Source organism: Notothenia rossii (genome assembly GCF_949606895.1).
Source record: "Notothenia rossii genome assembly, chromosome: 1".
Classification (NCBI taxonomy): domain Eukaryota; kingdom Metazoa; phylum Chordata; class Actinopteri; order Perciformes; family Nototheniidae; genus Notothenia; species Notothenia rossii.
This window is the reverse complement of record NC_136912.1, coordinates 9,709,060-9,731,634: the sequence shown is the minus strand read 5'-3', so window position 1 is coordinate 9,731,634 and position 22,575 is coordinate 9,709,060. Positions and strand designations below refer to the sequence as shown.

The 22,575-nt window shown below is 39.4% G+C and overlaps 2 protein-coding genes and 1 long non-coding RNA gene across 7 annotated transcripts; 2 read left to right on the top strand and 1 right to left on the bottom strand.

The window, feature by feature from the left end:
- Nucleotides 1-555: 555 nt before the first annotated feature.
- LOC307025053 (uncharacterized protein) lies at nt 556-3,838 on the top strand. 2 transcript variants are annotated; one of them, XM_079659637.1, is made up of 4 exons: nt 619-690; nt 1,512-1,556; nt 2,099-2,369; nt 2,605-3,838. In XM_079659637.1, the coding sequence occupies exons 3-4, from the start codon at nt 2,108-2,110 to the stop codon at nt 2,763-2,765; spliced, it is 423 nt and encodes a 140-aa protein (XP_079515763.1). In that variant the 5' UTR covers nt 619-690; nt 1,512-1,556; nt 2,099-2,107; the 3' UTR covers nt 2,766-3,838. The 2 variants fall into 2 exon arrangements, with proteins under 2 accessions (XP_079515762.1, XP_079515763.1); XM_079659636.1 differs by lacking the exon at nt 1,512-1,556 and having other exon boundaries at nt 556-690.
- A 3,914-nt stretch (nt 3,839-7,752) lies between these two features.
- Nucleotides 7,753-16,519, bottom strand: LOC307043042 (myelin and lymphocyte protein-like). Of its 4 annotated transcripts, none has more exons than XM_079687240.1 (5): nt 16,391-16,519; nt 13,924-14,182; nt 11,330-11,497; nt 10,059-10,190; nt 7,753-8,468 (listed from the first exon to the last, which is right to left on the bottom strand). In XM_079687240.1, exons 2-5 carry the CDS (start codon nt 14,014-14,016, stop codon nt 8,394-8,396), a joined length of 468 nt encoding a protein of 155 aa, XP_079543366.1. In that variant the 5' UTR covers nt 14,017-14,182; nt 16,391-16,519; the 3' UTR covers nt 7,753-8,393. The 4 variants fall into 4 exon arrangements, with proteins under 4 accessions (XP_079543366.1, XP_079543365.1, XP_079543364.1 ...); XM_079687239.1 differs by having other exon boundaries at nt 16,256-16,507; XM_079687238.1 differs by having other exon boundaries at nt 13,924-14,179; nt 16,256-16,507.
- Nucleotides 16,520-21,002: 4,483 nt separating this feature from the next.
- On the top strand, nt 21,003-22,302 carry LOC307043260. Its single transcript, XR_013809308.1, has 3 exons — nt 21,003-21,101; nt 21,282-21,785; nt 22,223-22,302. It is a non-coding gene; the product is annotated as an uncharacterized lncRNA (long non-coding RNA).
- Nucleotides 22,303-22,575: the final 273 nt, after the last annotated feature.

The following is a 22,575-nucleotide window of genomic DNA, read 5'->3' as shown; positions in this document are numbered from 1 at the left end:
AAACTGTCACAAAAGTAGGTATTCCAGGAATACATTTGTATACGAACAAAACTCGCTGGTGTGCCCGGCTTTTTTGAATACGCTACGCACAATAATTTGAGTACTTATTGTCCCATTTTAGAATCATATTTATTAAATCAGTGGATTATAATAATTCACCCATTAATGTGTTCATCAGTGGAGCTAATTTATTTACTTGATATACTGCTGCTGGATATCTTAACTTCATATCAAAGTTTATATTATATATATTAATATGTTGTATTATGTATGTGAATATGTAAATACATAATTTTGTTAAATAAATGTAGAGGAGTTGGCTATATTGGCTGCAAACATTTAGTGGAGTAAAAGTATACAAGTAGCAATGAATGGAAATATTTAAGTACCCCAAAATCACAGTTAAGTAGGCTGTACTTGAGTAAATGTACTTCAATACATTACACTACTGGAAATGAGCCAAATAAAATGCCTCGTGTTATTTGATAGCTGGGGTAAGAACTCTACGTTTCTGAGGAGACATTTAAACAGTATTGTTTGTATTTATGTATTTGGATCTATATATGGATGATTTCAGGAGAATGACACTTCCAGAACCTTTCGCTTGTCTGAACTTCCTGTTACTGAAACCGAAAGTAAAATATTTGGCGGCAGTGAGAGTAGCCTACTAGTGAGTTCCCTTTTCACACGGTAAGCTATTTTGGCAATTACATTTTTAATTGCTCATTATTGCATTGTTCTGACTCTTGGTTTCCGGTGTGTTGTTGTGGTTAAAGTATTTCACAATAGAGATGAGTGGTTAAGCAGGAGATTGTTAAACGGGATGTTATTATTACCGTCACACTGTGTTACACAATGACGGTCTGTCTCTTCTCTCTGAGTGGATATTCATCGTGTTTGTTTTCAGATTTATCGAGGCTTTTTAAATCGTTTATTCAGTCAGTTATAAATTATTTCCTGTTATCGCTTTCTAAACCGTGCCCTTTATACATAGTTAATAAAGTGTACATAATGTACTTATTCATATTAAAACAATGCATTTCAAATGGTTTATCTTTCGAGATATTGACAGTTAAGAACATTCATCATTTGTATAAAGTAAATAGCTCCGCTGGTGAATACAGTTGTCAAATGTACAAACAATAACCCAGATTCATGTCGTCCAGCATTATGGGAAATGTCGTTTTTACATTTGGCGTAACCCATACAGGGGACTAAAAGTCAGGATTTGTACCAGACTCAGCTGCTTCAGTTTTGACTGTTAGAACTGTAAATCATCTTTCTTTGTCATTATACAGGATTGCAGAATAAAATTACATTTTAGCCCCCTCCCTTTCTCAGAGACATTTTTAAACCACATAGCCGATACGAACATATTTCAATTAAAATAGGCCATAAAATAGAACAAACTTTACAAGTTAAGATGAATATACCGACGCACAAATGTCAATGTATCACTTTTGTCGAGTCCCCTAACTTCATAATCAATGTTACATGTATTCTGTCCTCAGTGTCTGAACACAAATCGACAGACAGTTAACAAGCTTCCAGAGAAGGTCAGAGGAGTAAAGTTGAACACTCTTTACTGATGTCTTCATTCAACCTTGCTGGAGTGCCCTTTAGACCCCTTTCCTTATGACCCAAAATCAGTTTACAATAATTTCTCTTTGCAAAATCTATATTTAACTTTTTGCAGCAAAGCAGGTATGACTGAATCAGAATCCGATTACCTTTAGTCGTCCCACAAAGGTGACATTTATGTTGTTACTACAAAAATGAAGATCCAAAGATAGCTTAACTATTAATTGCACAGGTATTTACAGATTTATTACAGAAGTTGAAGTAAAAATACATTTCACATTTTGTTCTTACATATCCTATTCTATTTAAATGTATATAGACTTCTTCCACTATTTTTTATTTTTGTATTTTATATATGCTGCATTGTTGGAGGAACTCGGGTCTGAAGAATTTCCTTGCCGTTTCTACACTGTAGCTTATGTGCATATGACAATAACACCTTTTGAATCTTTTGAACCTTTGATTTATTCTCTGAATACTAATCTGCAAAATGATTCCCTTCTTTCTACTTTCACAGTGAGCAGACATGGTGGGTAAGCTGCTGCTTGGGACTCTAGAAGACTTGGACAAAGGTGACTTTGGGACATTTAAGTGGTACCTCAGTCAAGAGAACTTGGATGGCGTCAATCCAATTGCTGTGAGCAAGCTAGAGGAAGCATGCAGGATAGCAACTGTGTCACAGATAACCAGAAGATACGGTGAAGAAACGGCCGTGGAGGTGGCTGTTGAGATTCTGAAGCAGATGGGGAACATGAACGCTGCAGAGAAGTTGAAGAAGAAATATGCAGGTGCAGTGGACGTGTCTTAAATGCACTTATAATATCAGCAAAATCAGTGACTTCACGTTTTTTTAAATACTGTTACTGGTACTGGATTTGTGTATTTTGTCAATTGTATTGTTATCCATATAGGCTCTTTACTTTTGCTGTAACAATGTAAGTTCCCCCTCTGTGGGACAATTATCTTTGGGACTGATTCTGATTTTTAAATATGATTCTCTGCATCTGTATGTTTTATCTGCAGCGATGAACGGAGCTGTACCCTCCTCCTCCTCCTCCTCCTCCTCCTCCTCTGCTGCTTCACCTCCAGCTGCCAACACGATGTTGGCTCAGAACGGGAGTATGATCGTCGCTCCGACAGTCTCAGGCTCACTTCACACATTTAACCTAACCATCAATAAATGAGCACGATAAGAATTAGGGAATACATATTACATTTTTGTTGATACTGAGTGACTTCTACTATAGTCCATGAAACCATTACATGTTCCTGGTCAAATTGAAATGCTTACACCGTTAGAGTCCGCCAACAGTGCAAGCCAATTTTCTTAAAGTCTCCATATTTAACATTAATAAGTGGTACAGACATGATTAATTACACAATTACGATACATGCTTTGATATATAACCCTGTGTTATAGTTATAAGCAGCAGACATAAGGAACTTTTTAATGTCTAATAATGCACACCCTATGAAGACACATTTTATAATAATACAACTGTTTTTTATGGTGGATGAGAGGTGCCAACGCGCTACAGCGGCCCAAAACATTTCCATTAGGAGACACGCGGAGGAGTTTCATTAACGATGCCAAAATGAAAACACAAATGTGCTAAAACACATGCAAATGAAGAAACATCTTCACCAACTTGATGAAACATGCGCAGGGTTTATTGAAAGCGTTGCATAAATTAAACGCTGCAAATACAAAATGCAGCTAGAGTCTCAAAACACAACTGAAACGGGGACACTAAAAAGTGACGCACACAGCTGGGACCGGAGCACTTGTTGATATTTGGGGGTTATAAGTGGGCCAACTGTCGCTGTTGTTGGAAACTCACCTAAAATGTACGTTTTTTCAGCTTATTTGACCAATGTGATCGCGTGATTCTTTCTGATATTATAGCAGATCTGCTGTAAGCTACTGTAGCTAGCTAACGTAGCTAACCTAGTCATTTAAAATATACTAACAAAATACTAACAATTATGAAACAACGTCAACAAGCACAACAAGTGTCCCCTGGTTTCTGTTGTGCTTTGAGTTTGAGTTATAAAGCAATAATTCAATGTCAACATAATGCTTTTCATTACTTTGTTTGTTTGTTGTTGTAAAGACCAGAGCAAATCCAAGACTAATGATGACCAAAGATGTGACAATGACATGACACAATATCTGACAGAATGAATGTTTGAGACCAAGTATCCATTTCAAAATATGCTATAACAAATTTTATTCCAAATAAACGACAACAAGACATGCAGTGTTTTCATTTCTTGTTTTGCAATACAGAGGGCTAACAGGGCTCAGACTAATACATGTGTAAAGTTATAAGCAGTTCAATTTAAAGATTACTTTTATACACAGCAGGGAAGCAATAAGAGTGAATACATTGAGTTGTTAAAGCTCAGCAATGTGTTTTGATTAGATTAAAAATCTTAAGAATTATAATTTGTAAGTGGTAGTTTTACCATATTTCTACACCTTTAAAGTGTTGATACTAAAATGTAAGCAGCTTCATCCTAACTGCAGGTGCTTGTAATCTCCTGTCGTCAGCAGGTGGCGCTGTGGTCTCACATTAATGTGAATTCAGGTTCCTGTGCTGCTGTAATAAATCTTACATTTGGATTCAGATTGTTTTCTTGTTTATATTGAAACTTATACGGGTTACTTTAAAAATTGTTAATATCAAATTACATATCCCAACATGAATACATTTTTCAAATGTTCTTACACAAGCAACATTTCTGACATAAGCATAACAGAATAACTCAGTTCAGTTGTTAAGTTCGGCCGTGTTTTGTGCCCGCCTAAACTCCCAAATACAGCCCCATCTCTCCCAGACCCACCTGGTGACGTACTTGCTAGATAGAAGATTAATCTGGACACCTCCTCGAACAACCTTTACGTAAACCAATCAACACGCCATGAGTCGGACTTCGATCTGGGAAGTGGCGAGATCCAAGCGAGGGGCACTGAAAAAGTTCTCTGCCAGAGTTGGGAACCACCTTCCTCCAGAGCCTTCCCAATCCAAACTAGGGCCTTTCACGCATGAAATACACCCGCCAAATGTCAGCCATCATTGGGGCAGAGGTCCCAGAGGTTCCTGTCCATAACCCCCTCTGGGAACCCTTTTTGGTCCCTGCTGTTAACCTTTAAATCAGAATCATTGCTGTGGCAGAGGTGAACCCCTGCAGCCCTTCTCTGGACTCACACAGACAAGATGGCCACAGGAAGCCTCACTCGACTCACAAGGGCCACCCTACTGTCGTCTTAAAGGGTCAGGAAAGGAGGGAGGGACGGGGAAAGCTCCACAGCTGGCATCAGAAACAAGGTAACTGGTGCCTGGGGAAACATTTGTATTGCTAAATGATGGTAAAACCCCCCTAAAACAGGTGCAAGGGTCTTTTGAAGTGTCAATGATCAATGTGTGTCCTATAGGATGTAACTCATCACATTGGTTAAAAGACTGCTCCTGTCAAAGTATGATCCTCTACATGTCAACACACTCTCTTTGACTGAAAGCATCACTCTGAGCTGTATGTGTATGTTACATCCTACTGTGGGTCTTAGCAACATAGTATTCTGTGATATATAGTGTGTCAGCTGTTTGTGATTGAGCTGAATGTAGTGATGAGCTGCATCCTCACAGGGTTCATCTTCAGTTTCATGGAGATACTTTTCTATTATCACCTGCTGCCTTCCCTCATCAATTATACATCACAGCTACAGTTCACTGACCCGCCATACTGCCCACTCAATCTTACCGTGTGTGTGTGTGTGTGTGTGTGTGTGTGTGTGTGTGTGTGTGTGTGTGTGTGTGTGTGTGTGTGTGTGTGTGTGTGTGTGTGTGTGTGTGTGTGTGTTTCTGTGTGTGTGTGTGTGTGTTTGTTTGTTTTACATTCAAGGTCAAATACATTCAAGGTCAAATACTAGCCTGGCCTTAACCCCGCCCCCTGTCCCGCCCACTTGAGGACAGGGTTTCCCTCTCAGTGGAGTTTGACCTTTGACCTCTCTTCGGTTGAAATATTCAACAGTATCAACCGCCGCCCGTTATCATGGAGACGGAAAAACACAGCACGTTGTTTTGTTGCAGTAACTATGAACAGGTTCAGCATAGAATTTACTCTCAATACATCTGATGAATCAATATGTGTATTCAAATGTTCAGTCTGCCCGAAATAGACCGAACACTAATGAATTGATCTTTCAATTATTGAAAATAATAATAATAATGGGTTTCATTTATAAACCACTTCATATTTGAGTGCAAATCCCAAAGTGCTACATGCAGTGAGCATGGAACAATATAAAACAGTACACAACACGGTAGGATTATTAAAAAGCAGTGAAAACAAACAAAACAAAAGAAATAAAAGGGTAGTAATAAATAAAATAAAAGGTCTAGGAAAAGGCTTTATTGAACAGATGGGTTTAGAGGCCTTTTTTAAAAGCCTCCACGGTCTGTGGTGCTCTCATGTGGTCGGGGAGAGCGTTCCACTGACTGGGAGCAGCCGAGCAGAAGGCCCGGTCTCCAATGGTACGGAGCTTGGTCCGAGGGGGTTTGAGGAGGTTGGCTTTGCTGGAGCGCGAGGTCCGCAAGGAAGTATGAGGGGTGAGGAGTTCCTTGAGGTAGGGGGGGGATTCCAACCAAAAACCCAGCGGATCCTGGTGGTTGGGGGCGTTGCCAAGTTGCTAGAGGGTGTTGCCAAATTCCCCCATTTGTTAAATTACAGGATTTAACCATGATTTAACCAGGAGACCTTGAATTCGAACCTCAGTTCCACGGGGAGCCAGTGTAGTGATTTCAGGATGGGGGAGATATGATCATATTTGCGCACCCTCATCAGGATCCTAGCAGCGCTGTTCTGTACTGGAGCTTCTGGATGCTTTTGTTAGGGATCATGACGAGGAGTGCATTGCAGTAGTCCAGCCTGGAGGAGACAAAGGCGTGGACTAGCTTTTCGCCGTCAGACAGAGTGAGTGTGTGGTGGAGTTTGGCGATGTTCCTGAGGTGATAAAAGGAGCTACATTACATGTTAGGCACTTTTATCCAAAGCAACTTACATACTCAATACTGTGGGCAATCCCCACCGGAGCCATTTGGGGTGAAGTGTCTTGCCCAGGGACACAACGACATGCTGACTGCAGTGGGGTTTGAACCTGTGACCCCTCTGATCCGAGCACCAACACACAACCCACTGCGCCACACGCCTCCCTAGTTCTAGTTCCTACACAGCTGATTAATGTGAGCCTCTAAGGTCAGATGGGCGTCCATTTTCATACCCAGGTTGGTGACTATTGAGGAGAGGGTAATGTTATTAATTGTTATTTTGCGGCTGACTGACGGTATGCATGCAGCATTAAGTGATTTATCTTATCCTATAGAACAGGGGTGTCAAACTCAATTTCGTCGCGGGCCACATTCGCATTATGGTTACACTTAAAGGGCCGGTTGTAACTTTAAGACTATATAAAAATACATATATAAATATTTAATATATATAAAATAATGTATTATATTACATTATTGCCTCTGCGTTGGATTATTATCAGGTAGGGTAATAACTTCATAATTAACTACGTCTGAAAGCAGAAGTCTAGGGCAAATAATTGCAAGTCTCTTCTGTGAGAATGTCACAAAATGATTTAAAAAGAAAAGCCAAATTCTGGATAAAAAATCAAAAAGAATAAGAGACATTTGGGGGGAAAAAAAAGTAACATTTTGAGAAAAGGTAATAAAAATTCTAAGAAAAAAGTCATATTTTGAAGAAAAAAAAGTCAAATTCTGAGAAAAAAAGGCATATTTGAGATGCATTGTGGGACATGTAGTTTATGCGTGCTTCTGTAAATCGGTATGTAATCGTATAATAAACATAATATATTTGAAAGCTCTTGTGGGGCCGCATAAAATGAAGTCGCGGGCCGGATCTGGCCCCCGGGCCTTGAGTTTGACACCCCTGCTATAGAATATATTATTCATTATACATGTAGTGAACAAGATTGAAACATCCCAAAAATTAAACAAAATGATATAAATTAAGATGCACAAAATAAACCCACTTTCTTACTCGATCGTCAGTTCTGATACCTTTATACATGTAGCTATTTATTTAATTTCCTCAAAATTGATCCTCATTTGGTTGGATTTGTTGAATAAAGAGACGAAAACATTTTGGTTTTGAATGTTTAAAAACAAACAGATTTATAAATTTTCTTTATGAAGTCTCAACGTGTTTACAAAACCGAAGCAGTCAGTAACAAAGGCTAACCTTGCAAAATGTCCATACTAAATAACATTATCTTGTTAAGAAACTTATAAAAAATATAAAATCAGCCACATCTGAATCATTTTAATCAGCTGAGAGAAAAACAAGAAGACCAAACTAAACAGTTTTAATAAAAGAAAAACAACAGAGAAACCAGATAAGAAGAGTTTGAAAATTAGAAAATAATAGAAACCATCATAAAAGGCTAAGCAGTTTTGTTGTTGATTCAACTTGATGGGGATGTATACAGATGTAGTTGCTATGCAGCATCTGGACTACATGCTGAAGAGTTTCTGTGAATCCTTTGATAGAAAAGCCTCATCTTCATCCCTCTATAACCCTGAAACCCTCCTGCTTCGGACAGCCGGACGCTGAGAGACGCTGAGGTGATCCAGATGTTGCTTCACAGATTTCCTTTCCCAGCGCAGGGAGAAACAGAAACATCAGCAGTCAGTCTCCATCAGCGCCAGCCCTCCCTTTAAATCAGAGTGTTGCAGCTTTATGCACAAGCTTTAACGATCAAAATCAGTTCTGTTTAGAAACGTCTAGAAAGATTTCCATCGGATGGCAGAGAAGATGGTGTGGATGAAGTAGAGGAGGGTCGCCACGTACGAGAAGACCTGAAGAGACAAGGAGAACGTCAGGGGAAGGAAGTGAGTCGATTCCTCTGAGAATGATTTTAAAGGATATATATATTTTTATTTTTTTTTATTTTGATATACTTTATTAATCCCCATGGGGAAATTGTTTCTCTGCATTTGACCCATCCTAGTGTTAGGAGCAGTGTGCTGCCATTTTTGAACAGCGCCTGGGGAGCAGTGTAGGGAACGGTGCCTTGCTCAGGGACACCTCGGTAGCACTTGGTCTTGCCGGGACTTGAACAGGTGACCTTTCAGTTGCCAAGCCAAGTCCCTATCGACTTCGCCACCACCGCCCATAAGACACAATAATCTGCCCAGTAGAGTCCCAGCACCTTACCAGCATGTTTCCACCTTTATAGAGGACACATTATGGTCACTTTCAGGTTCATATTTGTATTTTGTGTCTCGACTGTCATATTTGGGAGAGGAACTCTGGGATTTTAGCCTAAAAAAAATATCGTTAGGCTACAACACCACGGTAAAATAACTCATGTCCACATCATTAAGATAAAGGCGGGCTTCGTCACGGCCATCATGGAAACTCATCTATTCACTCGTTTCATTTTAGCCTTGTTGTGTTTACTGTATACTCACGCTCTTGCAAACTTAAAGGTCTCCTATTATACTGTTTTTCATCAATATATCATAGGTCTCAGATATATACAAAACATGTCTCTGAAGTGATTGACTCCAAACACCAAACAGATCATTGCAGCATTACCCATAATCCCCTCTGTTTCAGCCCTGTTTCCAAAGTGCTGATTCTCTGTCTGTTACTTTAGATGAAAATAAGGAGCCGCCTCCCCACGCCCCTCTGAGATATTTGGTTAGAAAGAACTCAATGGTGCTCTAGGAGGAGATTCAGGTGATAAGGTGGGGGGGAGGGGGGGTTACCTTGGTTGCTGATTGGCTAATGGTTACTCAAGCCAAAAAATCGTTGTGACATCATAAAGTGGCCAAAATCTGATCAGCTCATTTTCAGACAGGTTTTTATAGAAATGGATCAGGACAAAAAGAGAGAGAATCTTTGTTCCTGAAACTTTCAGAATGTCTTTACCCAGAGGGGGCACGCATGAAAGAGTGGATTTGCATAATAGGTGACCTTTAAACTAGAAACTTTTATCAGGTCAAGACAAGAGGAAAGGTTTTTGCAGACGAGGTAAGGTTGCAAAATCACATTATAAGTTGGAGGCTTATTGGCGATGACGTTGAAGTAATACAACGTTAGCTTTTTTGCTTCTGACAATTGCATATTAGCTTAACGTTTTTAATAGTGGTGGTCATTTGTGAAGATTATCTTGCTGAATAAAACATGTGTATCGTCAACGTTTGTTTGCCACAGAGTTTTTTTACGGCAATAATCCAATAGAAAAATCTCATTGGCTTTTTGTTAATGGAACCAGAGCGATGCTAACTTCCTGACTTGCCTACAAACATACGCATTCCTGCACTCTGCTCAGGTCTGTGGTCCTGAACCTTACTGTGTTTGGTTCTCTTTATTAGTTTGCATGATATAATCCTCTCTGCAGATAATGTAACATCTGTTTACCATGAACCAGCCTGACTCACCACTGCAGAGATATCCAGTTTGTAGTTTTGGGAGTAGAGGGGGATCGTCTCTTTGATCTCCAGGGTCACTTTGGCCAAAGCCACCGAAGCACTGAGGTAGAAGAAGGCTGCGATGCCGTGATATGCAAAGTCCTGACAAACAAGGAAGGGAAAAAAAAGTGTGAGAGATTCCTTATGGTGTGATGTTAGTCAGACATGTGCTGAACTGTCTCCACTGGCAGAGAGTCAAAATACACACCAACACATTCTTTAAAAAAAACTGTAACAAAGAGAAAGGTTAGTCATGGTGTCCTGCTATGTTATCACAATTGTTTGTTGTTTACAACTAAGGAAATTATCTTTTTAATGATTGTGACACAAAAGAAAATATTATTCAAGGTATGTTCAGCGTTTGGTATAAGGGCAGTGTGTCTAACTCCAACTGCACTGAGTTAGCAGCCAAAGAGCCAACATAAGACTCAAACCTAAAAGGAAGGCAATCAAGGTAGTTATGGGAGCATTATCATGTTGATTCTTTACTTAAAAGCCCTAAATCTCATATTTTACAGCGTCCAGGAATGCACCAATAGGAATTTCTCTTAAGGAGCTTCCAAACTGGTCTCTGCTCAGAAATGTATGCAATGTGAGAACGTAAAGTGGCACTATTACGCACATTTTCAGGTGTATATCAGTATATCTCCTCTGACATGTCTTCATGCTTTAATGTTCAAAAAGCTCTTTATGTTTCTCATACTGCCTGTGCTGCAGCACCTCTTTTCACCCTCTGTCTGAAACCAGAGCCCAGTCTGCTCTGATTGGTTAGCTGGCCGGCTCTGTTGTGATTGGTCAACCGCTAAGAGATTTCCCGCCGCTTAGACTATCACAATACAATGTGTTGGAGCGCTAACCAATAGAAGCGCGAGTATGACATAGTGATGTCACTATGTTCCTCAAGAAAACAAAGAAGTTCAATGGAGGAACCAACAGGAACTTTTGAAGACACAACAGACACATTTCTTCTCTACAGTGTTTTTTGGATGAACAGTTCTCGAGAAAGCAGAAACCAGCAAACAATTGGCATGTTCAGGTTTTCACACACATTTCTCTATTTAGACAAATTCATTGAGATCAATGTTTGACAAAAATATATAAGATGAATCTCCAATTGATTGAGGGAAATGATGAGCAGGAATGAAGGGTGCACCACTTTGTCTCAAACTGCAGAGAGTCAAAGTCTTCCTGATTCAGTTTGGAGTGTTTTCTGTCTTTGCTAAGATGTGTTGAAGACTTACTGCTGCGGCCCAGGAGCCTCTGTTGTTATGCGTCCCGCAGAAGAACATCACCATCCAGATGAAAGTCATGCAGAAGCAGAAGAGGGAGACGAACATGACCCAGGCCTGAGGGTTCGCCGGCACCACCAGTGTGCACGCCACCAGGATCCAGACCAGACCCCCGAAGACCTGCAGGGACACCAGAGAGGCGTGAGAGGAGAGACAGCATGTTTCTATCAAATGTCAGCAGATAATGAGTGAAGTCAAACAATTCAAAACCCAAATACATTTAATTTAAATCAAATGAAATGGAGAAAAATGTGTCTCTTCCAAAAGATATTCTGATTTTAAAAATAGTTGCACATTATTATGTTTAAAGAGGACATTATATGTTCATTTTCAGGTTTGAGCCTCTCCTGGGACATGTCTCCATGCTTTAATGTTCAACAAGTTCTTTATTTTTCTCATACTGCCTGTGCTGCAGCACCTCTTTTCACCCTCTGTCTGAAACCAGGGCCCAGTCTGCTCTGATTGGTTAGCTGGCCGGCTCTGTTGTGATTGGTGAACCGCTTAAAGGTGTCCCGCCCCTAAGTTATCACGTACAATGTGTTGGAGTGCCAACCAAAAGAACCTCAAGTGTTACATCGTGATGTCACATAGGACAGTTTCCTAAAAAACGCTTGTATTCCTTTTTGCACACAGCTTCACAATCTGCTTGCAAATCCCTCCGTCTGATTCTTGTTGGATTAGACTTCATTTGCTGTATGTTGGGATGCCTTCTAACATCAATTATCATATCCTTGGTACGGAAAGTTGAAGATGAGATTCCTCACCCCCACAAAAAAGTTGCGAAAGACTGGGTTGTGGCTGGTGTCATTGTCTTGGAACCGATACAGGGTCATCTGCATACCTGAACATATAAGTTGATGTGTGTTTCCTTTATTCTGTCCACCCTGTATTTCCAGCACAGAGCAGGGCGTAACTGGCTCAGTTCACGCTACACCTCTGATGATTGACAGACTGCATTATTCATGGCGTTCAGCTTGAATCCACCTGCTCACACGCTGTGTTTGTGTTTGAGTTAATGCATGAGTTAATGTGAACACGATTGTAGCATTCCTCCTCACCTCAGACTTTCCTGATGTCAAATCATCACAGTAAAAGTATTTCTATCTTTTCGTATCAGCTAAAGCTTTCATTCCATCTCTCCTGCGTCACATGGGCTCATTCTAGGACTTCATCTCTGCTGCCTAATGTCTGGCTGCTGTGACCCCTTCACCTCCTTTCATACTTCTTTTGTTTGTGAAATATTTCAGATGTAGGAAGGAAAATTATTTAGATTCATAGAAACAGCCTCAGGACAAAATACAATATTCCTGTGGTTCAAGTTTAGCAATGGGTGAAACTTCTCTTCTGTTTCATTATTTATAATTAGCCATTTGGGTCAGATTGTTAGCAGTTTATTTTTTAGCTAATAAAAAGGTCAAATTGTCATCAGACAGCAATGAATTCCCAGATTGCATTTCAGCCAATGTTTACCTGAATGCAACCAAAGCCTGCTCCAAACTTGATTAGTCAATACTCCAAAACCAGCTCGCTGCTGGCGTCAAATCCTGTCCCATTTAAAGCCAACAGAACCAATAATACATCTGATGTCTTATTGTGTTGTCTTAATTGCTTCATATTTATAGATTAGAGATTGTTCCTTTAATAAAAGTGAACAACATTTCACTTCCCGAAACCTATGACAATCTTCTCTGTCTGAAACTACAAGATCACAGCAGCAGCTTCCCATCAGGCTTGATTGAGAGACCCATTATGAAGTCTATAGCTCAATTATCAAAACAAAGAGTTAAGATTGATTGCAGTCAAACCGGTAAGAATATTAAGTAATTCCTTGTTCGCACCGAGTATCTGTTCTCTTCAGGAAATACAGATAGTAAAAGCAGAAGCTGAATTTGTGTTTGAAAGGAGTGAAATAATAACAGAGACTCAGGGAAAACTGCAGGTGATGTGAAGATGTTCATCAGTCAGTCGGTCTCCCACACACGAAACCAATGAATAATTAACTGCTTTGTTACTATCCACAGTTTTTAGTCTTTACTAATTAAAACTGTTTTCATTGGCGTGCATAACAAGGCAGCTGACCAAAGACAGACAGTCAGTCACACACAGAACACAATTATAATTATAATATTAATATCAATCAACTTTAACCATTTAGCACCTTTCATGCAAGATGCAGCCACAAGTACAGAGCAAGACAAGATACATTAAAATAAAGTGAGCAAAAATAAAGACTATGAAACATAATTAATAACAAGTCACAAAACAATCAAACATGAAAAGTTATACCACTAAAAGTACCCCAAATTAAAAAGATATTTCTTTAATTTAATTTTAAAAATGCTTTTCTAAGATCCAAGGGGGGGCTTTTTCAATATGAAGAGTTTAAAACGTTTTCTTGCAGATGTTGTTTTTTAGGCAGTTTTTGTACTAGTTAAAACTCAGGGTGTTTTCATTGGCGTGCGTAAAGTGGCAGCTGACCAAAGACAACACAGTCACCGACCCTCAGAACAACAATAAAACGTTCTCTGTAAGATGTTGCTTCTTACCAGTTCAGGCAGGTAGAGGATGTCCGGGATGGTCGTACATATCCCCATCCCTCTGGGGAGGTTTCCCATTGTCGCAGTGTTGGGGTCCATCATGCTGCTGCTGCTCGGACTGATCCGGGGCTCAGAGCTGCTGCAGCGTGTTAAACCAGGTGGATCCGACCGGAAAAACCGGAATCCCCATCAGCCGAGCAGAGACACGCCCGGCGGCCGTCAGATAACGGGAGGAGCAGAGGGAGGATGTGGATCTGCTGGAGATCTGCTGGAGGAGCAGAGAGAGGAAGTGGATCTGAGGATCAGGGAGAGTGATGGAGGTTCAGAGTTAAACAGACTTATCAATGTTTGACCGGCGTCAATAATTGATCAGCATGACAAGCTGCAGCAGCAGCATCAACAACCTCAATGAGGCGTGTGGTGCAGTGGGTTGAGCGTTGATGTTCGGATCGGGGGGTCACAGGTTCAAACCCCACTGCAGTCAACATGCCGTTGTGTCCCTGAGACACTTTACCCCAAATTGCTCCTGTTGGGATTGCCCACAGTATTGAGTATGTAAGTCGCTTTGGATAAAAGCATCTAACAACTGACATGTCATTAATGTAACAATAAGACTCATACAATCAGATAATGTTTTTATTGAATTTGATGGCAATCATTATTGAAAATCGTATCACTTGTTTTGAACAATATGAGGCCATAACATGGATGTTATCAGTTGTTTTTGCCTCTAATGCTTCAGTAACTGCACCCACCAGAAGCTAGGCCAGAAGGGGCAAATCTGACATCATTATTTTTGACTTTCACTTAACTTTTGGTGCCTAAAGGAAAGGTATCATGGTTTGGGTAACCATAAATCGGCCGACGATCGTGAATTATGAACTCTACTTATGATCCACGTGGCGTGCCGCCCCTCCCTACATGCAGATCACGCAGACTGCGTGGGGCCTCATCTTTCGGAGGGAGCCTCATCTGAAGCGCAAATGCGGCGCAATTAGTGCAAGCGCGCCACAGTTTCGCCGCTGCCAGGCTCCGGTTCACGCGCGTGCTCCACTCGCCCCCCCCTACCGTCGACGCACGCGAAACTGGCGTCACCCACTAGTTTGTGGACTACTGTTTTGAAGAGATGATTTAGTCCATCCTCATTTTGCCCATCTTTTTAACACAAAACACAATCAACTTTCATGAACTGAACTAGGCCATGGTAAAAGGGTTAAGGTTCTAAACAAAAACACAGACAACAAAGTTGTAGGAACTGGGGTCGGTCGCTTCAAAACAATGAAGAAATGGGGCCTGGCAGACAGTGCTGCATGCGAGTGCGGTGACCCTGAACAGACTGCCGAACACATAATCACCACCTGCCCTTTATATAGACCACCCTCTGAAGCCAGCCTCTTCGACGTAGGGCCAGAGATGCGGGCATGGCTACACGACACCGAGTTGGACATTTGACGTTACACGAAAGAAGAAGACAGAGATTACAGGTTCAGGCCCTTCACTTATCGATCTGCAGGTTTCCGCATGAATGTAACTTAACTTTACGTACATTTCGTATAGTAGGATATATAACTTTGACTATGTAGGCAGTTAAAGTGACTCAACGTTGAATTTTGGTTACCCATGATGCGACACGAAATCCGTTCCCAAACAACCGAAGCAGACTTTGTGACTCTTTATACTGTCTCCCGACTTCCTCCTTATAATTACTACGCTGAAGATCACCGCATTCATGTATTCCTATCGATGAGTAATAATTTGAAAATATGATAATGGCAAATCAACCTTATGTATGCTTGTTGGTGCTCAAGTGATATTAATATACAACATTAGAGTCCAGGTGGTTGAAGGTGAATGATTCCTCTAAGAGGATGATTTCCAATAGACTATTGGAAGTGACGGTTCTAGACCAATGTAACTAAGAGGAGCCAGGCTGGGGCCAGTTATTTCATGGGAGGGGCACACAAAAGCGGGTTAAAAAGACAAAGACAGTATAAAGTAATTGTGTAAACATAAAATACAGTAAGTGGTATTTGTTTTTGTAAAAGATTTGTTTTAGTAACTTTAAGTGACAATTTAATTCAAAAACATAAACAGTATTTGCTTTTAAGGTAAAGAACAGTTTAATCTCCACTTTACATCCGGGTTTCTTGTAGGGGGGTCATAGGGGTCCCTGGTCAGTGTTACGGGGGGCACTGGCCCCTTTTGCCCCCCCCCCCTAGAACCGCCCCTGCCAATAGTGTCCAACTTATTATAGAAAAGGCTGAAATATAAGTTACCTTGATATTTATTATGCGGTAACATTTCATCTCAATACAGTTTGTGACCCTGGAGCCTTTCACACCTCAGGCTGTAAACAACGGATCCATGGAAACAGCAAGCATCTCGTTTGTCAGGCGAGACGTCGACTAACACCTCTGATAATCGACAAGCGGGATCTGGTTTCCTGTCATCGGATCCTCCGGCCCGGAAAACTTACTCCTGATGGAGAAGAGTCGACACTCCTGAGGAAAAACCTGGTCCTCTTCTTTGCTGCTCTCCAATCTACAAAGTTAGTGTACATGGTAAACATTAGACCTTTTGGCATTGTCATTTTGAGCATGTTAGCATGCTAACATTAGCATTTAGCTGGAGTATCACTTTGTCGAAGAAAAGTCTTGCTAACGTACTTGTTGACTCTTATTTTTGTTTTATTACACAATATAATGCAGTGTCTCCAGTTGAAAGAGAACATTAAACCAATATTTGATGTTTTCTTTCAACAGAAATAATAATTGAAAAGCCAGTCTGATGTAGCAGCTCTTCTGATAGACCAGGGGTTCCCAAAGTGGGGGTCGAGACCCCCCGAGAGGGGGTCGCGAGATTATTCCAAAATAAAAATGGAAATTAAAAAAATAAAAAATAAAAATAGATACATTTTTTGAATAATTTTTTTTAAAAATAATTATTAATAATAACGTTTGCATCGATTTTTTTTTCTTTGACAATCCACTAGCGCAGTGTTTCTCAAACTTTTTCTTTCTTTTTCTGAAATTAATTCACTAGCACTACCCCCAAACAAAAGTGTTGCGTTTATATTTTTGTTCAGTTTATCATTTTGTGGGGGATATTTTTTATTTAACTGAATGTTATAATAAACCTAAAGATACTTATTAATTTCCTGAAAATGTTGTTTAATGACTCAGTATATTGGACAAAGTAAAAATAATAATACACTTTATTCACATCACTTTTCACACAAGAGATGCAGCTCCAAATACTGAAGAAAGTACTACAAAAAAAGGGCAACAAACAACACAATCCAACCATAAAAAGACAGTACAGTAGATGCTAAAATATGTGGATGAAATAATGACAGTGACCATCAAAAATATTAAATTAGTTTGTTAATTGACCTTCTAAGTTGACGAGTTGTGTGACATTTTGTAAACAGAAGTTTTGTTTTAAGTATTGCTGTTAAAGGCAGCCCTACTTTAATGAATCAAGACTTTTCTACACTTTTGGATGTTTTGTTCACCGTCAAATGGAGAAAAACATTTCCTTCAGGAATAAAAAGTCATTGATAGACAAGTAGTCATTTTGTGGGTGAAGTATTACTTTAAAATACATAAACAAATGTATTCAATTAAACATAACACTGTCCTATGTTACATTGTGTTAGTAGTATGTTGGTCTACAGAGATGGCAAAAGTACACACATCCTTTACTCAAGTAGAAGTTTAAAAATACTCTGGTAAAAGTAGAAGTACTGACTAAACTTCTTTACTCAAGTAAAAGTAAAGAAGTATGGGCTTTGAAATGTACTTCAGTAAAAAGTACCCATAACTAGTAGCTGTTTTAAAGAGTACCTGACCTCCCTTTATATTAATAGAACAATAATGTCATTGTTAGCTAATGAATGTTTCCATGGTGACCAACGGCAACATGACAACGTTTTCATTGGTCCCTCTTCTTTAGAGAAGACCAGGAAATGATGGATACACGGATCGTGTTCAAATCAATAGGCACGCAATGACTCTAAATAATAATGATCACGCCACCAAACACACATTCAAACTAAAGGAACCAGCCTGTTTGGAAAATGTGAGAAGTAGAAAGTACAGGTATTAGTGTTCAACATGTAAGAAGTAGAAAGTACAGGTATTAGTGTTCAACATGTAAGAAGTAGAAAGTACAGGTATTTGTGTTCAAAATGTAAGAAGTAAAAGTAAAAAGTCGTCAGAAAAATAAGTAGTGGAGTAAAGTACTGATACCATAAAGATGTACCTAAGTACAGTAACAAAGTATTTGTACTCCACTACTTCCCACCTTGTAGTTATTCTGTATATTTATATTGTGTACTCGAGATGCTTTATAGATATATTTCACAATCGATATATTTTCTATGTTATTTTACTTTCAATTGATGTGCAATGTATTTCAGTCCGTTCATGTTGTTTTAGTGATTCAGTAAATGGGACTTTAGGGTGAGTTAAAGCAGGTTTTATTTAGCAGTTTGCAGTAAACAGACCTGACAGGTGTGGATCAGTTAAAGCTGACAAAGACGGACGGGCTGAAACGCCTCTGTGAGGAAACTGCCTGCGTGTCTGGCTGCAGTTCAAAAAGAGACATGAGCTCTGAGAGCTATTTTTATTGTGAGGAACGTGTGAACAGTTCAGTTTGGATCATCTTGTTTTACAGAATGTATTCAGTCACTATGATTTGCTGTTTCATATTGGAATGTGTTCAGAGTTATGAGCTGAAGAGATCCAGATGAACAGGTTGCTTTTCACTAAGAGTTACCACAAATAGACTGCAGTCAGGAAACAAGACTTAACGTTGGAAAGGAATCAAAAGGTGTTTCCAAAAAGTTATTTTTAAATACATACGTGTTTGTAATTTATTAAGGACGATGAATATGCAACAAAGAACTGAAATCTTCCATCCCTCTCATAATGTTGAGACCAAACAGTTTATTATTTTGGAAAAAAAAGACCTCCCTGAATGTGAAAAAGAAAAATAATAAAGTTTGTTTTGTGATTTTTATTAACCTTTCCAGAGTTACTTTGAAGGCCAGTAAAAACGTTATTTGCATTTATAGCAACAACAACAAAAAAAGTGTATATTGTCAAATATTAAGGTATTTTAATTGAACATATTTATAATAATTGTATTGTATTTCAGTTTTAAAATGTGTTCCCATCACATTTTATTGTATTTATGTTGGATAATAGTCATGTATTTTAATAATGTATAGCTTTTTACCATGCTGGAATTATTAAAAGCTTTTAATTAACACATTATAATCATTTGTGTCTCTCGTGCATTGGTTTTAATGGTTAAGTCTTCTAATTATTGTGTCTGAGGAGGTCAATCTGTCTCTGAGCTGTTTCAGAATATCAGATCTGATCTGAAGGATGTCTGACGCTGGTTAACTTCTCTCTGACGTGAAAACCACAGATGAAACTTCTGATAAAGACAAACATGTCCTCTGTATTTCTGTGACTATGCTTAATATATAATTATGTTACAACTATTATTCAAATTAAACTAAACAATTATCGTACAGATTAAAAAAACGTAGTCAAATCATTGAGCTTGTAAAGATATAATGTTGATAAAGCCCTGTATGTGAATGTATCTGTATATTTAGGACTATTTTTAAGGTATTGCAAAAACATTTTTACCACTTAAAGCGATGTAACTTTACAATGGGAATAATAGAATATATATTTAATGTTGCAGGCTGGCAGCTGTAAAGTTTGAATTCATTTTAGCTTAGTTTATACTCCTAGGTATAGTTTCATATAAAATAATAATAATAGTAATAATAACAAAAATAATAATAATTTTTATTAATAACCTGAATTTGGAAAGTAAAAAAACTTAATTGACGTAAAAAAAAAAAAGAAGTAGCATGAAATTGAAATACTCAAGTATAGTACAAGTACCTCATGGTGCACATTAAGTACAGTATCTGAGTAAATGCACCTACTTTTTTTCCCAGCATGAATAATAACTCGCTAATGTTTTCTGCCTCTTTATCTTATCAGCTTATTGAAATTCTGACTATATATTACTCTTTATAGTTGACTTAATCTGCATTCATTTCACATTGGTCTTGCACCAAATCTGCCCTATTTTATTCTACTATATTCTACTCTCTTGCACTATTTCTATTTTATTTTTAATTTGTTTTATTGTTTTAAGTCTTATATTATGTTGCATTGTTGGAGGAGCCTGGGACTTGAGTTTTGCATTGCCATATCTGCACTAGCTCCTGAGCATATGACAATAAAGCAGGGGTGTCCAAACTACGGCCCGGGGGACAAAATGTGGCCCGCGGACCATTTTGAATCGGCCCTCAGCAAATTCAAAAAGTATAATGACTTAACTATGATTAACTTCAGTCAATTTAAGTTGAAAACATGTTCTAACAAATCTAAGTTGATAATAAAAAAGCCCAATAACTTATTTTCATAACAACCTTGAAATATACCCTTCATATTTCCTCTCATTATAGGCAATCTGAAGCTTCTGTTTTAAGGATGAGCTGCTAACAAAATAAATGAAACCCTATGGAGAGCTGTGATGTAGGCAGTTTTTTCAATTATAAAGAATAATTTACCTACATTGGATTGATTTTTCCAACTTATAACGGAACTTATTAGGCAATATACCTATAGGGAGTGGCACAGCCCTTCGTATGTGGCCCTCGGTGAAAAAAGTTTGGAAGCCTGTGAAAGTGAAGGTGCTGCAGTGCCCCCTGATGGTCAGATGCCGCAAATATGCGCGCCAGTCTCCGCTGCTTTACGGTATTTGAGGTGCGCCTCTACTACCGTACCTGAGACATGGCAGCGGAGTTACGTCATCTCCGTTCACTCCAATGAACCACTTTTTTACTTACTCCATTTTGCCAACCCAAACTTCCAGGTACATGACGGGACACCTTGCTTATTTTTGTTGTTTGCGCTCCTCTGGCTGGGTGCTGGCAGGTGGAGGGCAGTGATGTTGGCAGGTGGAGGGGCAGTGATGTTGGCTGTTACACACCAGTCTCAAACTTAACACATTGCATCCTTCTTTGCAGTGTCTTTATTCCTGGAAGGAGAATCTGCAATTCCTGCAGAGTTTTGTAACCCGTTGGTCTGCACGCAAAGCACATTTTTAAAGCCTTCTTAATTGTCTCATTGCTCCATTTCATCCCCTTTGTGGTGAGTCTGCCTAATGCCTTAAATTGGTCTTTTGAAAACGTTTTCTTATATTTCTAGTCCCTAATTTTCATAGTTTTCTTGAGAGCTGCATTTTCCTTCCTGATTTTTCTTAGTGCAGCCTTTGCTTTTTTGGTGAGTCCTTCTTGGCTCTTTAATTTTCTCTTGAATTTTTTTGAATAGATCTGTTTGACTGGCTGCTGGTTCCCTCGTATGCTGACTGGCTGCTGGTTCCCTCGTATGCTGACTGGCTGCTGGTTCCCTTGTATGCTGACTGGCTGCTGGTTCCCTCGTATGCTGACTGGCTGCTGGTTCCCTCGTATGCTGACTGGCTGCTGGCTGAGTGGGTGGTGTCCGCCCTCCCTGTCTCTCCTCACTAGCCATGTCCTCTCTTTCTTCACCCTCACTTTCCTTTCTCTCAGTCTCCTCATCCCCTCTTCCCTCAATCTTTGAGACTAATGTAAGTAGAAGACATGACACTGTACATTTTCAAACATTTAAAATATTATACCACTTAAAAATAAGAAATATTACTTTTGTTACTAAGAGTTCATACTTATTATACCTGTGTCACCTTTCACACTATAGCTGTGATCATGAGCTATGGGCTTTGTAGATACAGGTCCCGGGGTGAATCGTGGTGCAGGGGCCCTTCTCTTTTTGACCACAGGGCGATGCACAAAGATGGTGGGTACAGCCTCTGCTCTCAGCCTAGTCTTGCCCTTTTTTGTCTTGACAAACTGGTCTGCATCAAAATGTGCCTGCGGAGTGACTTGAAGTTACTTCACACACAGAACAACTCAGTTTTGTCTGCCCACATACATATTCCATAGTGGTTGAATACACAGTATTAGGAAACACTTTATACTTACTGGACATGTTATACTCATTACATACTGTATATAAAATATGACCAAGAATGTGAGACAACTTTATAGAAATTCATATCACATCTGTTACTGATGCCATTTGTCATACTTTGTTAAACTCACAAATAATAAAGTTTCATAACTTCAGTTGGGAACAAAGACCACACCTTATCTCCCCAAGGCAATTTCCCATCCAATAGGTTTGCTATATAGGTGTGTATAACCCTTCCTCCTGTCTGTTACTCCCTCTTTCAGCACAAGAACCAGAGGGGGATTCAATGGAGCCTTAATACCTGCACTGAGACCCTCACCCTGCACCCTGAGTCTCAACTCTGTGTTTTTCAAGCCTTTCCCTGTTTTTTTGTATTAAACAAACCATTAAGCTTTCCCAATGGTGTGGTTTTCGTTTTGTGAAAAAGTGCAAATGCAGTGTTTGTATATAATTACCTCAGATATTTTGTTGCTGTTGGTCGTGAAATTGTTCCTGCTGACTTGAGCCAGCCATTCTTTCCTCCGCTCTGTGTCAGTGGGGAAGCCGTACATTCGTACTCCTTTCTCAGAGCGATTTGAGCATCCCCAGGCAGCACAGAAAACCATGGTGGCGACTA

What these genes read in the sequence shown, in the direction of transcription:
- LOC307025053 (XM_079659636.1), top strand. Translation starts at nt 2,108, where the DNA reads ATGGTGGGTAAGCTGCTGCTTGGGACTCTAGAAGACTTGGACAAAGGT. An exon ending in GTTGAAGAAGAAATATGCAG is followed by an intron (nt 2,370 to 2,604) that starts GTGCAGTGGACG and finishes TTTTATCTGCAG; the next exon opens with CGATGAACGGAGCTGTACCC.
- LOC307043042 (XM_079687240.1), bottom strand. Translation starts at nt 14,016, where the DNA reads ATGATGGACCCCAACACTGCGACAATGGGAAACCTCCCCAGAGGGATG. An exon ending in GAGGCTCCTGGGCCGCAGCA is followed by an intron (nt 10,191 to 11,329) that starts GTAAGTCTTCAA and finishes CTTGTTTGTCAG; the next exon opens with GACTTTGCATATCACGGCAT. An exon ending in AACTGGATATCTCTGCAGTG is followed by an intron (nt 8,469 to 10,058) that starts GTGAGTCAGGCT and finishes TTGTCTCTTCAG; the next exon opens with GTCTTCTCGTACGTGGCGAC.